This window comes from Papaver somniferum, unplaced genomic scaffold (genome assembly GCF_003573695.1).
Source record: "Papaver somniferum cultivar HN1 unplaced genomic scaffold, ASM357369v1 unplaced-scaffold_10, whole genome shotgun sequence".
Classification (NCBI taxonomy): Eukaryota; Viridiplantae; Streptophyta; class Magnoliopsida; order Ranunculales; family Papaveraceae; genus Papaver; species Papaver somniferum.
In genome coordinates, this window is record NW_020618825.1 from 7,308,388 (window position 1) to 7,328,669 (window position 20,282).

A 20,282-nucleotide genomic window follows, 5' to 3' on the forward strand; every position below is an offset into this window, starting at 1 on the left:
ACGAGAATCACCATCTATAATGGTAAGAAAATATTGTGCACCACAAGAAGATGCAGTAGGATAAGGACCCCACACATCACATGAACTAAATCGAATAAGTCATCATCTTTATTCTCACTAACAGGAAAAGTAGTCCGAGTTTGTATAGCTTTAAAGCAAATATCACACGGTTAATTACGAATTTATGACAATCAACTTTATTCATAACCGGAAGTGAAGAAAGAATCTTATTAGCCCATGAACTAAACGTCTATGCCATAAGCAATAATCTTATCAAGCAGATACTCGATTTGTCGCAATGAGCGTTCCAATGTGGAAGATATATACCCCGTCTGATTCCTCACCCAAAACAATCACCGTCCTCATAGTGCGATCCTGTATCACACATAATTTATCAATCGAAGTGACAATACATCTCAAATCTTTAGTTGAACATGCTAAAGAAATCAAGTTGCAGTGGAGATCAGGAACTAATAAAACACGAAATATTTTCATATTGTCCCCAAACACCACAGTGCCTTCACATGGAGCATGAGAGTATGTGCCGTTCGGAAGCTTTACGGAAGAAAAATCTATTTCATGGGTCTTAAATGAGAACTCTTTACTTCTTGTCACATGTCGTGAAGCTCCTGTATCAAGTATCCATTTACCATAAAGCCTATCCTTCGAATAATAATTCGAAGTTTTAAGCATTTGCACAATGATATCCCATTGGGTAACAGTAAGAGTATTAACAAGACCTAGTCGATCCTGTGACGATAGAAATCCTCCATCAGAGTTAGTTGTTGTGATCGCTACATTATCTACAACAGTCATGTTTCTAATCTTAATCACAATTTTCTGATTCGAGTTTAAATAGATTAAGTCTTTTCTGGCTCAGATGCCATGAAAAGAGAAAGTAGAGAAGATGAAACTTTTTTATTATCAAAAGCTTAAGATTTACAAACCCGTTTCTCTAAGACGAAATAGGTAGAAACCCCAAAACAAAATAATATCTTTCCAACTAACATATTTTCTAATATATATAGATTATATGTACAAATATACGTATCTCCTAATATTAGCCAAAAATAAAAAACACAATTATAGAGTTGGACCCATGATAGAATAGTACTTCCAAAAGTCAACGAAGATTACCAGTTTATAAGGGTATGTATTTAGGTCCCCGTCCTCCTGTAGCTGCTTGAAAGGATAATCATGTTTTCTTATGGGCATATGCAGAGTTTACTCGAGAGAGTTCACATTTTGTGGGTAGGACAGAACAAGAAAAATAGAAACCATTACCATGACTCACTGTACTTTTTGCACAGTAGTATTAAAGCGATGTTTGCTGATCAAGTTTTCCCCAAACCGCATGGATTGGCTGATTCAAGTTTCTCCCAAACTGCATGATGAAATGGTGGTGTATTGCTCACTCACACTTCCGGGGTTTTGGATATATATAGATACATGCCAAGCTCGATATCATGCCTGTCCTTGGCCTAAGGCAGCCGTGAACACTGAGTTTTTTGGGCGCCAAAACCTGCTTTCAGATTGAAGTAATTTACGCTGTGATTAGTGCCTGCTCGGACTATTTGGTTGATGTTTAGGCTGAGTTAGTTTTTTGGTGAATTATTGGCTCCAATTTGGTTTCGAGTATAAGATAATGGATACATACAGATTCCGCAGTGCACTATCCAACATTTTGAGTCAGAGTTCAACAATCAAATGAATTTGATAACTATCTTGTTAGATACTAGAGCAGCATTACACCAACAAAAACTCGCAAGATTTGTGTCAAAGAAAGAAAGTGAAAAGGATCACACCACAATGGCGGAGCGAGTCATGCAAGATACTTCGTTTGACATGCAATTTTAATGAACACTTCACTTGGCCTAAAGTTTTTATGCATGTAGCTTTCTTTTGTTGGTGCATTGTATAATAATTCTTGGTGCATTATATTATAATAATAGTAGCTTAACTATTCCCGTAGATAAGTTACGGCAAAAAGAATATGGAGGAATGCGCAACGACATATACGTCACACACCCAACTGGGGTGTTTTGTCGATTTCTATCTCAAAAACTTGAGCAAATGAGATGTTGGTGGAAATTAATCGTTTCAAAAAGAATTTAAATCAATTACATATGGTTGATCTGTTCTATTTGGGAGGTGCTGTACCTAAATGAAATTGTAGAGCTCAATTACCTCATTACACGGTTCCTGAGTAGGACTTCAGTTGAGTTTCGATACATTCTGATCTAATTGACTTGTGCTGCGAAAAAGTGGACAAAAGAGAACAATTCACCAGGTGATGTTCTGGAGTTTGGGAATTAGGCATTATAACTGGCCTCATTTTGGGTTTTAGAAATATCATTCTTCCGGTGGATTTTCTCCTTTTCTTCTTTTATACTGTATCTAAAACTAGGGAATGGCCCGTGCCGTAATGGCACGGGCTATTTCGCATTATCCTAAGACGGGGTGTTAAAAATTCTTTAAATGTATGAATAGGGATCTTGCACAGTCATATGACAGGAACAGGCACGGGCTCGCATCTCGATAGGCTAATAATATTGTCGCTTGGCTTACACCTTCCTTGGCCAGCAGATGGAGATCTTCATTCGAGTCGCATCAAACTCCTTCAGTCCTTAAATTGTAACAAAGTTATAATGTTAATTCATTATGTGCAATGCATGCCCAACTTGATTTTGGATCATGACTGTACTGTGTAGTCTTTAGATTGCAAGTATATTAATACTGCTTTATCAAACTACACGTAAGGTAGGCTTTTCCTTTCATGGCAACTAAGTGTATCTAACCGTTATGGCATTGATTGGGAATGCTTGTAAACCGTCATACCCCGTCTATAAACATCGTGAGATATAACAATTATAAATAAGAACAAATTTGCCGACAGGCTCAACAATATTACGGATCCTCTTCCAGCCCCTAGTATTATGGATCCAACAGGCTTAACAATATCCAAACAAATCCCATCTGAAAAGGAAAAAAAAAAACTAAACTGCTCATGTAACACTCATTGTTTTTGCAATTAAAATCCATAAAAGAAACCTAACAAAGAGAGCCTAAAAATATGGCATGCACTTAATTGGATAGGAATTTCATTAGCTTTAAGGTCTAAAGATTCAGAGAAAATCAAATTCAAACCTAAGATCATCTGTACTTAAAAGAAGATAGCCCAAAATGTTAAATACTCTCTAAGAGACTCCTCATTTATCCAACTTAAAGAAGATGAGAACTTTCTCAACAAAGAATGAGTCGGAATTAAAATGAGAAACCTGAGAATCAAGCAGCTTGGTTTAATAAGGAAGCTGAGAACCTGACAATTCTCATATACATCACGAAAACACGAAAATTTCAAACAGCCCAAACAACAATATATGTAAGCTTTAACGGTTGACCAATATACAAATCATCAGACACAGCTTCAAATAACCTAAACAGTTGGACTAAAAAACAACAAAACAAACTACGACAATAATAGATGATCTCATTCAATGCCTCAGATTTAGGTTTTATCCAAATGCAGAGCTTCCTTTTCTTTGTGCTAGCCTGATAACATCATGGCTTTAATGTTCGCCATCCTGCATAAATTCTTGACATTGAGACGACTCATAGTGGACTGTGGGTAATTCATCCTTGCTACACTGTATGTTTACACAATTTTATTCATATTGAAGCTGATAACCAATCTCGACCCTGAAAATAGTTAGTAATGCATCCTCAACTGTGTGCTTCCTGTCTTCCTGAATTCATAAGAAAGGGCCCAATTGGTTGTGTACCTATTTTTGCTAATTTAGAACTGGGAGTATTTATTATACTTACAGTGCATAACAGTGACATGGTGAGTGTATCACAACATGTGATCTTACATCCCTCCACTAAAATTCACAAAGAGAGGCTTCTTAATATACATGCTATTGCTTCGTACATAAATTAATGTAGTACATGTTCATCGACTAAATTTCAATAACCTTTAGAGAAGTTCTTAATTTGCAGTCTACGGAGAGATTTTGGAAGAAGTACTCAGTTATGGATTCATTATGAATGGACCCCAGTTAGATGCTCTGCAAACGTTAAGTCATTCAGAAGATTCACAAAATCATGTTTCCTGAGATGCTAAATTTATCACTCACTGCTGGGTCTCCGTTGTTTTTTTTATCTCACAGAAATTTTATCTGCCACAGAGTGATGTGGTAAAACCTAGTAATATCATTTGGCATACTGCAAAAATATAGTTAACGAAACTTACTTAGGAAGTTAGATGCAAAACTCTTTAATATTCGCTCCACTTCAGCTTTCAGGTTATTGAAATGGCACCATTTATGAACAACATCACCAAGATTAGGTTTGATATAACACGAAAAAGGTGCAAGAGACTTTTCCTGTCATATGACTTGAACATTATCTGATAGGAAAAATAAAACAACATGGATCAAAACTCTAGAATTCCAAATTCATCTAACCCTAAAATGTGCACGAGACACCAAGAAATCCAAAACACGAATGTTAAATCTAAAACTATATAAGTTCAATTCGCCTTCCGAAATAGTTACGTTCTTTTTTAAAGAAAAAAGTAATGTCTATGTATACGCAGTAACATTAGTCGTATATATCACCGAGAAACAACAACCCACTCCTTTCAACCCAATCCTGCGAGTGAAAACTGTCAGCAAAGTGTTTCTTCCACCTAAATTAGTGATATCCCCAAAAAAATTATAAAATGAAGAAAAATAAATAACAAAGGAATTACATCCTCCTGCACATAATTAGGAAATCCGCGATTGACAAAAGAGTAGTTCGCCATACCAAAGGTTAATTACTATGGCGTGAAGCTCTCATTCCAACTTCTCAAGTTCCTTACAACTTATCGAGCACATCTTTCCCATCAGTAATTCTGTCAAGGCACATACAAACACAAAAAAATGGAGGAAAAAAAGAAGAGGAAGATAAACTAACCCGGCTAAATAATTGAACTAACTGAATCCCGCCGGGAAAGTATCAACACTTATCACCCTATCAATCAACATCAGATTTTAGTGGACTTGCTTATGCACACAAACCATGGGCGCAAGTAAACTACCAAAACTACTACGCAGTGCAAAGGGTCATAGCTCAAGCCATTGTTGTACTTCTATGTTCATTTCCAGGTTGTACATTGTACATATAAATCACATTTAATTCTAACTTTTTCCTTTTGCAATAATGAATAATCCAACATAACTTGATTATAGAATGAGATAAGGCCAGATAAGAAACCATGTAGTCTGAAGAGGTGTATATACGTAGTTGGACTGGAAACTATAGCACCCACAACAGTGTTTTTAACATATATTGTTTTGTTTTTTATTATCTAAACCTCTGTGTAAACATGATCACTCATAAAAAAAACCTTATCTTTATAGGTGACACAGACATACAGAAACCAAGACACATTATAGATTTTATGTTCAAGTTCAGCTATCAAGTTAACTTAATTTAACAAATTGTCGCTCAGGAATGACATAAAAAGGGATTGAGAAGAAAACTCACAATTTCATTGTCATGTGACTTGAAAAAGACCTCAACCTTGTCAAAGTCTACAACAATAAAAACACTAAATGAATATCGGATAGCATTTCAACAATCAAGCAAAGGAATTACACTTATCTGCAACTTGAGCTTTCAGTGTTTTAATTGATGAAATTACAAAGGAACACTCAAAGATTGGCCTCAAAGCTAATGTGAAATCATTTAGATTGCTGGAATAATGGATTCCGGTGGCTATTTATGTGCAAAACTGTTGCAGAGCTGTGTAAAGCATAAAACTTTATTAACATTTATTAATGCGACCAAAAAGTTGGATAATTTTATTGGTGATTCACTTTATTTTGATTCATAATTCAAGCATATCATTTAACCAACAAACACGATCAAAGCACTGCACATTAGATAAGCCGAAATCCATCCAAAAAATAAAACCATAAAAGTAAAACACAAAGAAAACCCCAAAAATAAGAACACACTGTCCGAATATTTGAAACTGGAAAAAGAAAACAACTAAAGCAAAACAATAGTGATCACGTCAACAAAAAACACATGACTGGAGGATCCGAATACATCTTGTTTTTAGGTTCTCGTTGAGCTAACTTTTTTCTCATATTTGAACTTACAATGATTTGTGGCACCGTACTTCAAATCAAATTAACTTTGATAATTCAGATTTTTTTATTTCACGATAACTGACTTCAAGATGCTTTTATCTTCAAATGGTTTTAAGAAATATTTTACGTCTTTGGTGTAGGCATTGATGGGCTTCCCAATTCTTTGATTATATATGTATGCCAGTTTCCATTTAATCTGCAAGAGCTAACCAACCATTATATTATAAAAGAAGATTATGAATCAATACCTTATATTCAAAAGAAGATTTAGAAAATCAATTTACTGTATCTGAAAAAGGTGATGATGAAAGAAATTAAACCTCCCAAAAAATAACCCAATCAATAAAATCAAACCCAAAAAACTAATAAGCGCCAAATTGGCTCTAATCAAAATCCCCAATATGCATATCAACAAATGTTACAAATCCCAGCAAATTTTCCGTTAAATAAAACCCAAATCAGGTCTAACCTAATTCAAAATTCTAAGTAAATAAATGCCTGCAGATGCCAATCTAGCTTTTGTGAGCTTGAAAGCTCTAATAATTGCTGAAAACACTAAATCCAAAACCTTAAAACCAAAATTAGGATAGAAAGGAAGCAGAAAACAAACCTTGAGGAATGAATATTACCGATTACGTTCAAGAGGAATATGTTTCAGAATAAAAGTTCTTTATAGACGATTGGGGAAATTGGGCTCAGCTAGACGTTAATTCGATAAGTTGGAAATAGAACATCAGACAATCCATCCAAATCCCTTTCCATTCATCTTCCTGGATCAAGAGTTAAAGTTTTTCATGGGAATTAATGCAAAGGGGCGGGGTGCATAAATGAAAATCCAGTACGCTATTCTAGGAAGGGAGGGGAGATCACAAGCAATAGTTAATGTGAACACGTAAATCACGAAGGCATCTATATGTTCACAAACAATGTCCGCATTCTATACACATTCTCGCACTGATGAGACGATTGTATTGATTCCTTGGCTCAAAACCTTCGGGTTTATCATTGCCTCGTCTAATATCATCACCAGAGGCGTCCACATAGAGGAAGATAAAGAAAACGAAGTGTAAAAGTAATACTCGTGGGGTATGAAATGGATGTAAAGTGCTGAAATGTAAATAATACTGGGATTTACGTGTTTCAGCACTAAGGCCTACATCCACGGGATTGTCGTTTTCACTATGCATTTGATGATTACAGAGGTAGTCGAATGACTTTGGAGTTTACATAGGTCTGCGAATTTTAAAAGGTAAACTCACACTAACAATTCTTCTCTCTCGACTTCTCTCTAAACCTCTCTCTCTTTTTCGATCCCCTCTCTCTTGGTGGAGAGGGGGTATTTATAGGGTTAGAGTGTGGGACCCGTTTCTGAGAGACGGTGGAACCTTATCTTCTTGTGCTTTGTGTCCATCACGCAGAGGTCTTCGTTCATTTCTTGATCACGCAGAGTCATCCTCGATCGTTTCACGGGTTGATCGACACGTACACTGCTCAGAGTGTTTAATGCGGGTAGTTGAGACGCATGCTCGTGTCAGACAAGTGTCTTCTTCCCCTGTCACGTCCATGTCAGTCAACCTTCTCTTCACCGTTGATCTTGGATTCTTTTGGGGGTGAGATAAAACAACTCTTCGGGAGTTATTTGGTACTCCGCAGTACACCGTGCTTTTGGTACATCCTTTAACTTCTGCCCTTGGATTTGTTCAGACGAAAATCCGACGTCGACGGGATGGGCTTCTTGGTTGTGGGCGTGTGTCATCATGTTTTGATGACTTGGTCCGCATGCTCTCCACGTGTCTTCTCACATACACGTGTTTGATGATGAAATATGTACACACAATTTGCCCCTTTTCTTCGGGCTTGAGTGTTTAGTGGGAGCATTGAAGAAAACAGACGTTACATATTCCTCCTCTCTTCTAATAACTTCTCCTAGATACTTGGGTACGTTTCTCACTCGTGCATTAACTGCTCATTTAATGGGCACGTTTCCCATTCCTCCATTAACTTCCTTCTCTTTCTTTCGAGTATATAAAGGAGAGGAGAAAAAATTAATTTCATTCTCCTTGAAAATTAATTTCATTCTCCCTGTCAGACTTCATCCTTTGTTCTTCAACCATTAAATTCTCTCTGCCCTAGCATTAATCACGCTCGTTTCTTCTTTTTTCTGGTTTGTTCTCTCATTTGTCTTCTTTTGGGATTTTGTTTGTGGTGGTAAGGTTTCTTTTCTTCATTTCTGTTGTTTTAAATTTTGTGTTGATTGTAAATTTCCTGCTGCTGTTGTACCTTGTTTGTGATGAAGAACATCTTTCGATGCATGTATGCTAGTTTTCCCCTGTTCTTCCTCTCAAGTCGAGGAGGCCAGTGTTTCAATTGTATTGATTGATCTTTTTTTTTTTTTATTTTTTTTTTTTTTTTAGTTTTAGGGTTTCTGGGCTATGCTGAGATGAATTGTTAATTTTGTGGTTTTTTGATCTTTGGTGATGCCCTCGTGTTTGCTTCTAACTTGTTTTTTGTACGTCCGCGGCTTCCTTATCAAACTCCGTCTTCCAGTCTGCCGAGATCCCCTCCGCGTAGAGAGTCTGATACATCTCCACATGGGGGAGATCTCTCTAAATTGTCGCAGATGGATCCCCGCGGTAATAGAGTTTCGTCTTCTTCTGGGACGAAGGCTTCACCTCCTAGGAAGGGGGATCCATCGAAGGGCCCTTTCGGGTCTCGATACGCTGCCAGTCGTGCTCCTTCTCGTCCTCGTGATGACTCCAGGTGTACGCAGACACCTCCTCGCGGTGACACCTTCTATATTCCCCCTCTTCGTTCTATAGTGCTCGTGCAGAACCCTCTGCCGCCTCCTCCAGTACTTTCTTTCAAAGGGAAGAACTCCAAAGGTGCTGTGCCGAGAGCTGAATCATCTAAAAATCCTCCTTTCAAAAGAAAAGCTTCCGAAGCTTTTGTTGGTTCGTCCGATCCCGCGGAAGAAGATGAGGTTGTCCTGGTGATACGCAGAGTTTCGTTTCTATGCCCCTGAGGATGATATTACTTACGAGCTCATCTCGAAGTATCAGTTTGATGAGTTTCATCTGTTGACTACGGTTGGAGCTTTCGAGGCGGGTCTTATGCTGCCGTTGTATAAGTATGGTGATTCCTTTTATTATGATGTGCTGGCTGGTCGCGAAGGCTCTTCCACCAATACTCATAGTCGTTCCGTGTCGCAATTATCGGGGAACTATCTTTGTGCACTGAGGGAATGTTATCTGCGGAGTAAGGGGTAGACGACGATGACATGTTACGTTCCAAATCCCGCTGAGAGAGAGTGGTATACTCCTGAAAACTTCAACAACTCCTTTGGGGATTATGTCAATAGTAGGAACCGTAAACCGTGGAGTGTTAGTCTTCGTAACCTCGCTGCTTCTCGGAGCAAAATTCGTCTCTTAAATGAGGTGAGCGATGCCAAACTGAAATACGTTCCAGGCACTGAGGGGTCGGCTCAGCGGAAACTTTTTCCTGCTCGTGAAAGGATCAAACGTGACCATGATTATGAGTGGCATGCCACTGTTATTGAAATTGTTGGTCCTTGGGCGTATGGTTGGATTCCCGGTCCGCGCGGTTGGCGTCCTTCTGAGAGTAGCAGGCCTCGTGAATCTCCTCCTGCTCGTTATGGAGATTTCTGTCCCTGGCGTTTAAATTTCGAGGGCATAAACTTTCCTTATGCTCTCGACGTTGTTGATGGAGACGAGGAAGAGGGTTCTGGTGCTATACTTCCACCGAAGAGTGCCGCTACTACCAAGGTATGGTTATTATAGATTCTGGTCGCACCCCTCCTTTTTTGAAAATCAAACTGTGTATGAGGAAATAACTCTTTTTGTGGAACGTGTATTGGTTTGCAGGTGTCGAAAAAGAAAAAGATTGGTCCCAAGCAGTCTTCTACCATTGTGACGGGTGAGGCTGAGGTTCATGAAGAAGTTACCATTCCAGTGAACGAAGAGTTTACCGAGGATGAGGAAATGTCTGATGGGGAAGAACGCACTGATACTTCCCCCCTTGATGTCGAGGAAGAGGTTGGTGCGGGTTGTGATGGTGTTGATGGGGGAAATAATACCGCGGTGGCCGAGGGAAGTGTTACCGCGGAAATATCTGCTCCTGCTGGTGATAACCCTGGTGGTCCGGAATTTATCGGAGGGGGTGAGGCTGCGGAAACTCTCCCCACCATTTGTCAAGAGTTCTCCTTTGACAGGATATATTCCGCAAGGGAACTCTTTGATGATGCCCTCGGTTTTCCCGAAGACTTTTCTTTGCTTTCCCCCTATGATGATTGGGACGTGCTCGGGGATTTTGGTAAGGAAAATGTTGTTGTTCAGAATGAGGGCGCGGATGATCACATTGCGCGTGGTGATGCCGAGACTTGTGCTGATGCGGAAATGACAGCAAAGAGGAAGTCTGTGGTTGACTCACCTTCCGAGGATTTCCCTCACTCGCTGATGTTTGAGGGTGAGGATGCCATAATGGATTGGCTCAAGAAAAAGAGTTTGTTGTTTGTTCCCCATCCTTCCCCGGTGGTTGCTGGCAAGAAAGATTCTGATGCTTATACTCGTCGGATGATGGAACTATCTTCCGAGGCGCGTGTTGCCGAGATGTGGGGGAAAAGGTTGAGTGTTCCAGAGGCTACCCTCGTAGCGGACCCTCCATCTTCTGTTGCTGAAATGATGGCCATAGCCGATGGGTACCAATATGGTTTTCCCCAGCAGCGTGTCTTGGAGGTAAGTCCTCGTACATATCTCTTCGTGACACTCGATGAGGAGTGAGCATTGTAACCATGTGTTGTATCAATTCTTTAAAGCGAAATCTTTGAAGCTGGAGGCTAAGATTCGTCACAGGTAAAAGGCATTATCTGCGGCTGAGGTGGAGATAGAAGAACTGAAGAATAGCCTTAAAGAGAAAGAAAGGCTGGGTGAAGCGGAGGATGGTCTTCGTTCAGATCTTTCCACCGTTCGCGCTGAGTTAGAGCAAACTTGCGGCAAAGTTTCAGCTTTCACAGGTTTAGTTCTTATCCATCTTTTATCCCTCGTAATTCCTTTATACTACTTTGTTGTTCTGTCTGAGTCTCCCCACCCTATCTTCAGTGGGTGCAGTTCCCGAGCTGATATGGCTTCGGAATGAAAGGGCACGACAAAAACCTCGTATCAAAGAGTTGGTCGAAAAAATTAAGAGCGAAGCCAAAAAGTGGGACGCTCGGGTTGAGGGATGGCGCACAAGGCATGTTCAGATGGTTGATATGCAGAATCTGTATAACCATGACCGTATTTTGTTCAATGGTACGCTGCTGTGGACACGTGAGAATCTGCGGGAATCCCGTGAGCGTATTTCGTTATTAGAGGCTAGATTACATCTTCTGGAAGAGGAATTACGAAAGGCTCGCTCCCTTCCGTTTCCGGGAATTAGGGAGAGTATGTTGTGGCTTACCAGAGAAAGGGACGATGCCAGAGCCGAGGTTGGTGCCCTCAGCAAAGCCCTTGCTGCGTCTCGCGTTGAAATAGCCCGCCAGGCTAAGTATGAGAGAAATCTCGAAGTATGCATGTACAGACTTAACAAAGGGGTAAAAGAGATAAACAACGAAGTCAACCATCTTCGTCACATGGATTCGATGAAGCAGGTAGAATTAGATGCAAGTCAATTTTCTCTCACCAACCTTCAACTAGATTATAAGAAATTATCCGAGGAATATGACTATCTTGACGAAGCGCGATACGCGGTTGTTAATGAGTATGAAGAGGCTTAGGCTTGTGTCGAAGGTATAACCTTATTTTATCGAGTGTGATTATGTCTTTTCTGTGCTAACTCCCTTGTGTTGTCTTTTTCAGAGCTCGAGGGACAACTCCACGCTGCAAATGAAAATTTTGAAAAGGCTCAATCTTCCTTAGTGCAGCAGGAAGGACAGACTAATTATTTTAAGAGTCTGGTGGCATCCCGCGAGGAGGCCGTTGGTGCTGCTTCTAAAGAAGTGAATTGTCTATCCTCGTTGTTATCTCAAGCCCACCAGCGAACGACAGTTATTATGCATAAGGCTCGGTGTCAATTGGCGGAGGAGACAAACAAGATGCTGGAGAAGATTGAGCTTGGCCTTAAGACTGATCATGGCCTCGTCAAGAGCTATCCGCGTCGTCCTGTACCTGCCTCCTTGCCTGGCTCCTCGGGACCCTCTTCTGGTGGGAGCGTCCCTTAAACTCTTCGGAACAACCCTGCTGATGGGGCGGTATCTTCCAAGTAGAAACCACGGCATTAGCCTTCAGTTAGATTTCCTAGTATTTTGTAAAGAGAATGTTTTTGATGTGTTTTTTTTCTTTGAATTGGCCTTGCCGCTCTTTGTAACCAACCCTTATGAAATGGATCATTCTTTTGGTATACCTGCAGTATCAGTTTGTTTGTTTTATTTTAAGCATTGTGAGGAAGGAAATTAAAAAACAAAAGAAGAATGTTTTAAGTGTTTGGGTGCGATACCGAAGGGAGGTACCTTCGTGATCGTCTTGAGACCTGTCACCCTACTGGCGAACCCTGGGCCAGAGGATTCCTAAACGGTGGGGGCCGAAGCAACGTTCTAGGATATGGGGTTAAAATATTTACATACACCCATTCCGTCGACCCGTTTCCTTAAGATTGGTTGGGTATCTCTTTCTGTTGGGTGCCTTCCCCCTGGTCTTACACTCATAGACACTGATGGGGGAGCCCTGATAGATTGTAGATTAACTACTTTCCCCAATATTGTTAATAAATTTTGTTTACTTGAAGGTTTCAAAAACTTGTTTGATTGATAGGTTGAGGCCTGCTACTCCTCGTCCAGAGATAGAGACATCTAAAGCGGTTACGCTGCCTTCTTCTTCTGGTATTCTTCACACAGATGCAAAGTTGCGTTGCTCCTATGGGTAGTACGGTTTGAGCCACTTAGCATTCCAAGGATGCCGGAGGACCTCGCCTTTCAAATTGCGAAGATAGTAGGAATCGTTTCCCGCAATGTCGTGTATTATAAAAGGTCCTCCCCATGTAGGTGTTAACTTTCCCCATTTCTTATCTCGTTGATACTGTGGGATTGTTCTTAGCACATACTTCCCCTCTACAAAATTTCGAAGCTTTACCTTTTTGTTGTACTCCCTCGCTAGTCTTCGTTGATAATTTTCCATCTTCTGCAATGCTGCTTCCCTCCTTCCTTCCAGGTCGTCCAATCTCTCTAACATCATGTCTGTTGTGAGATTTTTCTCCCATGTTTCGGTCTTTGTGGTTGGCATGAGGATCTCTGTTGGGATGACTGCTTCAGCTCCATAACTGAGGAGAAACGGGGATTCCCCAGAGGCAGATCTTCGTGTTGTCCTGTATGCCCATAACACATTGTGCAGCTGTTCACACCATCGCCCCTTAAGTTCGTCTAATTTCTTTTTGAGGATAAGGGCGAGGGTCTTGTTAGTGGATTCCGCTTTTCCGTTGCTTTGAGGGTATATGAGGGTGGATTTGTTCTTCCTTATTTTGAAAGTATCGAAGATCATGTCTATATTTTTTCCTTCCTTTGATCTCTCGCAAGATCCGAGCATAGCTAGCATTGAGCTTCGTGTAAACTTGATCTTCGAATTTTTGATCGTCTTTTCATCGTTCATCTCTTCGTTCCTTCCTATCTTCGTGAGGCCGTTCCACTGAGCTATTTCTTTTGGCCCCATTGGTTTGTTCTGCGGAATTGGTACGGTGAGACCTCTGCGGGTATGCCCTCGGGTTCTCACGCTGGATTTCTTCAAGACGAGCGTACTTTTCAATAATTATTCGAAGATCTCATTCTGTCTTAGGGACGCTTCCATGAATCTCAACAAATAGTGGACTCATTCGGTCTAATCCCCACTTGTAGCAGTTGATACTTACTACTGGGTCCACACTCCCTATGGCTTGGCAGATCTTGTGCCATCTGTTAGTGTATTCCCTCGTGTTTTCCTTGTATCCAATTGCCAGCGAAAAGAGCTTATCCATTCCGTTGTTAACAGCCTTGTTATACATGTATGTTCTTAAGAACTTTTCTGCGAGTTGATCGTAGGAGTGGATGGAGTCAGGCGGCAAATTATCAAACCAAGACAAAGCTGATCCCTTCAGGCTTGATGGGAAGTATCTACATAGTACGACGTCGTTCTGACTCCATCTGGCTATGACACGGTTATAATACCGAATATGTGCAGCGGGATCACTGGATCCGTCATAGCATTCGAAGGTCGGGACAGGGAACTTCAGCGGAATAGGGGTGTTGTCCAGGCGATGAGTTAGGGGCGTGGAGTTATCCTCTCTCATGACCTATTCTAACCTTCCCCCGCCTTCTAGTTTTTAACTTCCTGATCTCAGCCATCATTTCATCACGTAGCTCTTCCATCGCGCGGTGGTTTCCTACGCTCTCCTTCCCGTGATAGTCTGACTCTTCGTCATTATAATCCGGGTCGGATGCGCTACGTCCCCTAGACGCGTCTGCTACGATGACTCTTCGGTCTCGATTAGGTTCTGGTGCCTTTGAATTTGCTTCATCAAGTTGTTGGCTGGTCTTCGTGCTTAGGGAAATCCGGTATTTTAAATCTTGATTTTCTCTGGCTAGCAAAGCTACGGCATCTGCGTAAACCTGCTGGCTCTTCTTCAATTCTTCAAGATCAGCCATCAGTCGATGTGATTGGTTTGACCCCTGATTAGGAGTCCCAGCTCGTGCCACTACGGCCATGGTGCCGCCTTCTTCTACGGTTTTCACTAAATGTGGTAGAGGATCAGCTTCGATTGTTGGCATTTCCAAATTTGGTCTTTCAGGATGAGTGCCCATCTGCGGAGTTAGAACCGCCGGCACAGTTTGATTATGATCGTTTGTTGATGGCATTCCGAAGGTTGGCGGATGCGCGGGTTGATGTGTTCTGGATTCAGCCACCCTTTCTTTTGGTTGATGGAATTGATTCGTAGCAAAAGTTTTGCTGGTTTCTGCAGCCTTCGGGGCTGCCGCAGCCGTACTGTATTTTGTCGCCGCTGCTCTGAGAGTCGCGGCTGCAACGGAGTTAGCGTTCATAGGCAAAGTGATTTCCGCAGTATCCTGCCTCTGACTAGTCATTTTAGCTTTGTCTCCTTTTTGCTTGCTTCGGGTGATGACCGGGGTTGTCCTTGGTGCTTCCTTTGACGAGGCTTTGGATTTTCCTGCCTCCTACGTCTTTTCCATCTTGGGTCCTTTTGTTGCTTTCTTTCTGCACAAGGAAATTTCAAACAGCGAGAAACAGAAATGTCCGTGCGGATCGGGTTAGTTTGCGAAATACCCTATTCCAAGATAGGGAGAAACTGCCCGAGGGCCACAGAGAAAACTTTAGGGAGGCTCATTTGATTAAAACATATGAGTTAAAATACATGGGTTAAGGTCTATTAAAAGTGCAGACTCATTGAAAATACATGAAAACGCGTGAAGATCCGTTGGAAGATGCACGTAGATCCTTTGAAAATGTACGAAAATCCACCAAAGAAACAGGTCCGTACGAGATTTAAAAATTGTAAATCTGTGGATCTAAGCAATAAATCTTTTAACCAGTTTAAACTGCATCGATAGATACTGCTAGAGCTAATGAAGATAATGGGTGTGTTTTTGAAGATAATAAAGTTAACAAAAGATAAATACTGCTAGAGCAAATGAAGCAGGACAATCATATGCTAGTTTAAGGTGAAATCACAGGATAAGATAAATCTTTTACCGGGACGAAGTCCCTGTTTCTAGCGCAAGATTGTGAACACGTAAATCATGAAGGCATCTATATGTTCACAAAAAATGTTCGCATTCTATACACATTCTCGCACTGATGAGACGATTGTATTGATTCCTTGGCTCAAAACCTTCGGGTTTATCATTGCCTCGTCTAATATCATCACCAGAGGCGTTCACATAGAGGAAGATAAAGAAAACGAAGTGTAAAAGTAATACTCGTGGAGTATGAAATGGATGTAAAGTGCTGAAATGTAAATAAGACTGGGATTTACGTGGTTCAGTACTAAGGCCTACATCCACGGGGTTGTCGTTTTCACTATGCATTTGATGATTACAGAGGTAGTCGAATGACTTTGGAGTTTACATAGGTCTGCGAATTTTAAAAGGTAAACTTACACTAACAATTCTTCTCTCTCGACTTCTCTCTAAACCTCTCTCTCTTTTTCGATCCCCTCTCTCTTGGTGGAGAGGGAGTATTTATAGGGTTAGAGTGTGGGACCCGTTTCTGAGAGCCGGTGGAACCTTATCTTCTTGTGCTTTGTGTCCATCACGTAGAGGTCTTCGTTCATTGCTTGATCACGCAGAGTCATCCTCGTTCGTTCCACGGGTTGATCGACACGTACACTGCTCAGAGTGTCTAATGCGGGTAGTTGAGACGCATGCTCGTGTCAGACAAGTGTCTTCTGCCCCTGTCACGTCCATGTCAGTCAACCTTATCTTCACCGTTGATCCTGGCTTCTTTTGGGGATGAGATAAAGCAACTCTTCGGGAGTTATTTGGTGCTCTGCAGTACACCGTTCTTTTGGTACATCCTTTAACTTCTGCCGTTAGATTTGTTCGGGCGAAGATCCGACGTCGACGGGATGGACTTCTTGGCTGTGGGCGCGTGTCATCATGTTTTGATGACTTGGTCCGCATGCTCTCCACGTGTCTTCTCACATACACTTGTTTGATGATGAAATATGTACACACAGTTAGAAAATCCAATATATATCCTGGCTGCTGGTTGACTCACCAAACACTGTTGTATAAGCAAACGAGCATTTTGGATTCACTATATATGTGATTTTTACATTCATAATTTGTATTAATATACCTTAGACTGCGAACTCAAATCACCTCTAAACCATTGATGAATCACATGAGCTCATTTGAAAGTCGGTTATAGGCTGCCATAGATAGTTAGATGAGCTGATAGAATTACCAGCAGTTCTTCTTGATATTCCCATCCCATTGCACCTACTCTCGTATCATCCAACTCCAAAGCTTTCCCTGTTTTCTCGGTGTTCGAAATAATTAATATACCACAACAAAGATATTATGTATTTTGTACAATAGTTACTTTGTCGAGTCGGGGTAAATAACTTGAAATCAACATAACTTATTTTTATAAATAATATACAAGTTGGAACGTTAAAGTTATGGAGATTAATCTTCTATAACATTTTATTTGATACGTAGATATCAATGTATCTTTAAACATACATCAATTGTTTCCAATTCATACAAGTGAATTCAGCATGATATCTTCATCTCCGTCCCAATCTGCAATAGAAAACGGTTTGTCAGGAATCTGCAGTACTCCTAACTCTCCTTCTAACATTTCTACAACTTTGGTCATGGAAGGACGATCAACAGGCTTTAATTGTATACACCATAAAGCAACTATGATTATCTTTTTTGCTATCTCATTTTCTTCTTGAGTGGCATCTTCCATTTGACTTTCTTTATCTGCTGATATGTTCAAATTTTTTCTCCTACCTGCCATCTCCATTAACAACATTCCAAAACTGTACACATCTGACTTGTAGGAGACACTTCCGATAGTTCTATAGAATAATTCTGGAGCCATGTATCCTATAGTCCCTCTAGCCCCATGTGTGACCGAAGTCTGAAACTTTAGGTTAATAGCTTTTATCGAGTAGAATATTATGAGGTTTAATGTCGAAATGCAGTATTTGCATACCACATTCTCGGTGTAAATATTCAATCCCACGAGCTGTCCCCAATGCAGTTCCATAAGTTTTTTCCCAACTGAGAAGGTTAACAAGTTTTCCTTCTTCTCGGGGAAATAAGTATTTCTCGGGGCATGATTCAAACGTTCGGCTACAAATCCAATGAGTTGTACCACATTTATATGATGTATCTTACCCATAGTGGCTACTTCATTGATGAAATCTTGCCCGTCTCCTTTTGTTGAGCTGAGAATCTTAATTGCAACACCACGATTGTTTCGAAGTGATCCTTTGTAGACAGATCCAAAACCTCCCTGGCCTAATTTTTCTTTAAAATTGCTAGTCATTTTCTTGACATCGTTGTAGGAGTACCTTATAGGCATCTTATCTCTATACATGTCTAGGAAGTCTTCAATACTGGCATTCATGGCTCGGTTTCTCTTTCTCGTTGTATAAATGAAAATTGGAAGCACGAAAGGGGCCACAAGAATAAATCTTGCAAGCACGGTCATCCCCAATTAGGATTAACAATATAATATTAGAATCAGTTGACTAAAAAATGTGATATATGCAGGCTTAATTAATAATTAATCAAACTTCTAATTAGCCCACGTTACTATGTGATATATGCATATTTAATTTTTTTTTTATCGGTAAAGAATTTGGTGCTGCCGAGTTTCGAACTCAGATCAATAGTATCATCACTCAGTAACTTTACCATTGTGCTACAATAATACCGGCTATATGCATACTTAATTAATAATTAATCAGTTGTAAGTTATCAAATGACATGACCTCAAATATTACATTATCATGTGTTGTCCCTCAAAATTGAGGTATCTGGTAATAGTTACTCTTGGGTTTTCATGTAGGCTGGGCGGCATCAGTCGAAATCAAAACATAGCCACGGAAACTCAAATTTATCTGGCAAACTGGAAAATAAGTTGAGACCTTTACCTCCAATGATAAGAATTCCTGGAAAAAAAAAATTATAAATAAATTAGGAAAACAGTGTATCAACATTCCGTAAAATTTTGAGCTACCGAAGTACTTTTATTTATTTATTTCACAACCTACAATGGGATTTTTATAGTATTTAAATAAGATCCGGTTTTGAACTTACCTAAAAAGTACTTCATAGGAGAACCCAGACCACCAGCTGCGTTTGAAACATAAATAGCGATTAATGCATGGAGTAAATAAATGAACCGAATGAGATTTCTCTTATAGAAGAATATCCAAATTTGTAAATCAACATCATGGGAATATAGTATCAGTCTTACCCAATGATGAATCAGTGAGAGATTTAAGTTGTAGTTAACTTACGCTGGGGCTCGTAGATTTTGGAGTAGCCGAAACAATCTCTCAGAGTTCTCCGTATAAATTCTAATTAAATAAGAACCAGAATTACAACGTTATCAGTTGACATCCAAGAACTACATAAACCCTTAAACTTTAGAACTCTTTAGATCCATGGCTGGCTCATAGTGACAGTAATAGTCATGGCATGTATATGTTGAATAGAATTCAGATTGATTGCTTGAGAAACATTGTTACAATCGTCTGTTCTTATATACAAGAAACAGATATGCATTATAAAGATAAATAAGGAAAAAATATGCATTACAGGAAAGGAAAATCTTCACAGATATACTAGATATACATAGATATACATGCCATGTAGAATAAGATATATATATCCCATATATACAGAATGATATATCTCGTAACACCCCCCCTCAAACTCAAGATGGGATAGAGCACATGTTGAGTTTGGAAGCCAAAAGTGTGAGACGTACGGACGTAAGTGCTTTAGTGAATAGATCACCAAGTTGCAGCTCAGAAGAAATAGAAAATAAGTTGATAGTGCGTTTCCTGAACTGATGACGTACAAAATGGCAGTCAATTTCAATGTGTTTTGTACGTTCATGGAAAACGTCATTATGAGCAATGTGAATGGCAGCCTTGTTATCACAATACAGTGGAGTGGGTTTTGTCAGATGAACTCCCATATCTTCAAGGAGCCATCACATCCAGACAATTTCAGAGGTTGTGTATGCAAGAGCTCTATACTCCGCTTCAGCACTAGAACGAGAAACTACAGTTTGTTTCTTACTTCGCCAAGAAATCAAAGAGTTACCTAGAAATAAGCAGTATCCTGTGGTGGATCGTCTATCTGTGATGTCTCCAGCCCAATCTGAATCTGAGTATGCACGAAGACAAAGATCAGAAGTGGAAGGGTACATAATACCTTGATACAAAGTGCCTTTGATATAGCGTAAGATCCTGAGCACTGCTGCATAATGTGTGGATCTCGGAGCTGACATGAATTGGCTTACTACATGAACCACATGACTGATGTCAGGTCGTGTGATAGTCAAGTAATTTAGACTTCCTACAAGCTGTCGATACAAGGTAGGATTGGAAAGGAGTTTTCCATCAGAGGGAGTA

The 20,282-nt window shown here is 40.2% G+C and overlaps 1 protein-coding gene and 1 long non-coding RNA gene across 2 annotated transcripts; both read right to left on the bottom strand.

Moving 5' to 3' along the window:
• Positions 1–3,406: 3,406 nt before the first annotated feature.
• Positions 3,407–6,919, bottom strand: LOC113326008. The gene is made up of 3 exons (XR_003348225.1): positions 6,754–6,919; positions 5,533–6,339; positions 3,407–5,016 (listed from the first exon to the last, which is right to left on the bottom strand). It is a non-coding gene; the product is annotated as an uncharacterized LOC113326008 (long non-coding RNA).
• Positions 6,920–17,377: 10,458 nt separating this feature from the next.
• LOC113326257 (rust resistance kinase Lr10-like) lies at positions 17,378–18,259 on the bottom strand. Its single transcript, XM_026574019.1, has one exon. The coding sequence runs from the start codon at positions 18,257–18,259 to the stop codon at positions 17,378–17,380; it is 882 nt and encodes a 293-aa protein (XP_026429804.1).
• Between the last annotated feature and the right edge of the window lie 2,023 nt (positions 18,260–20,282).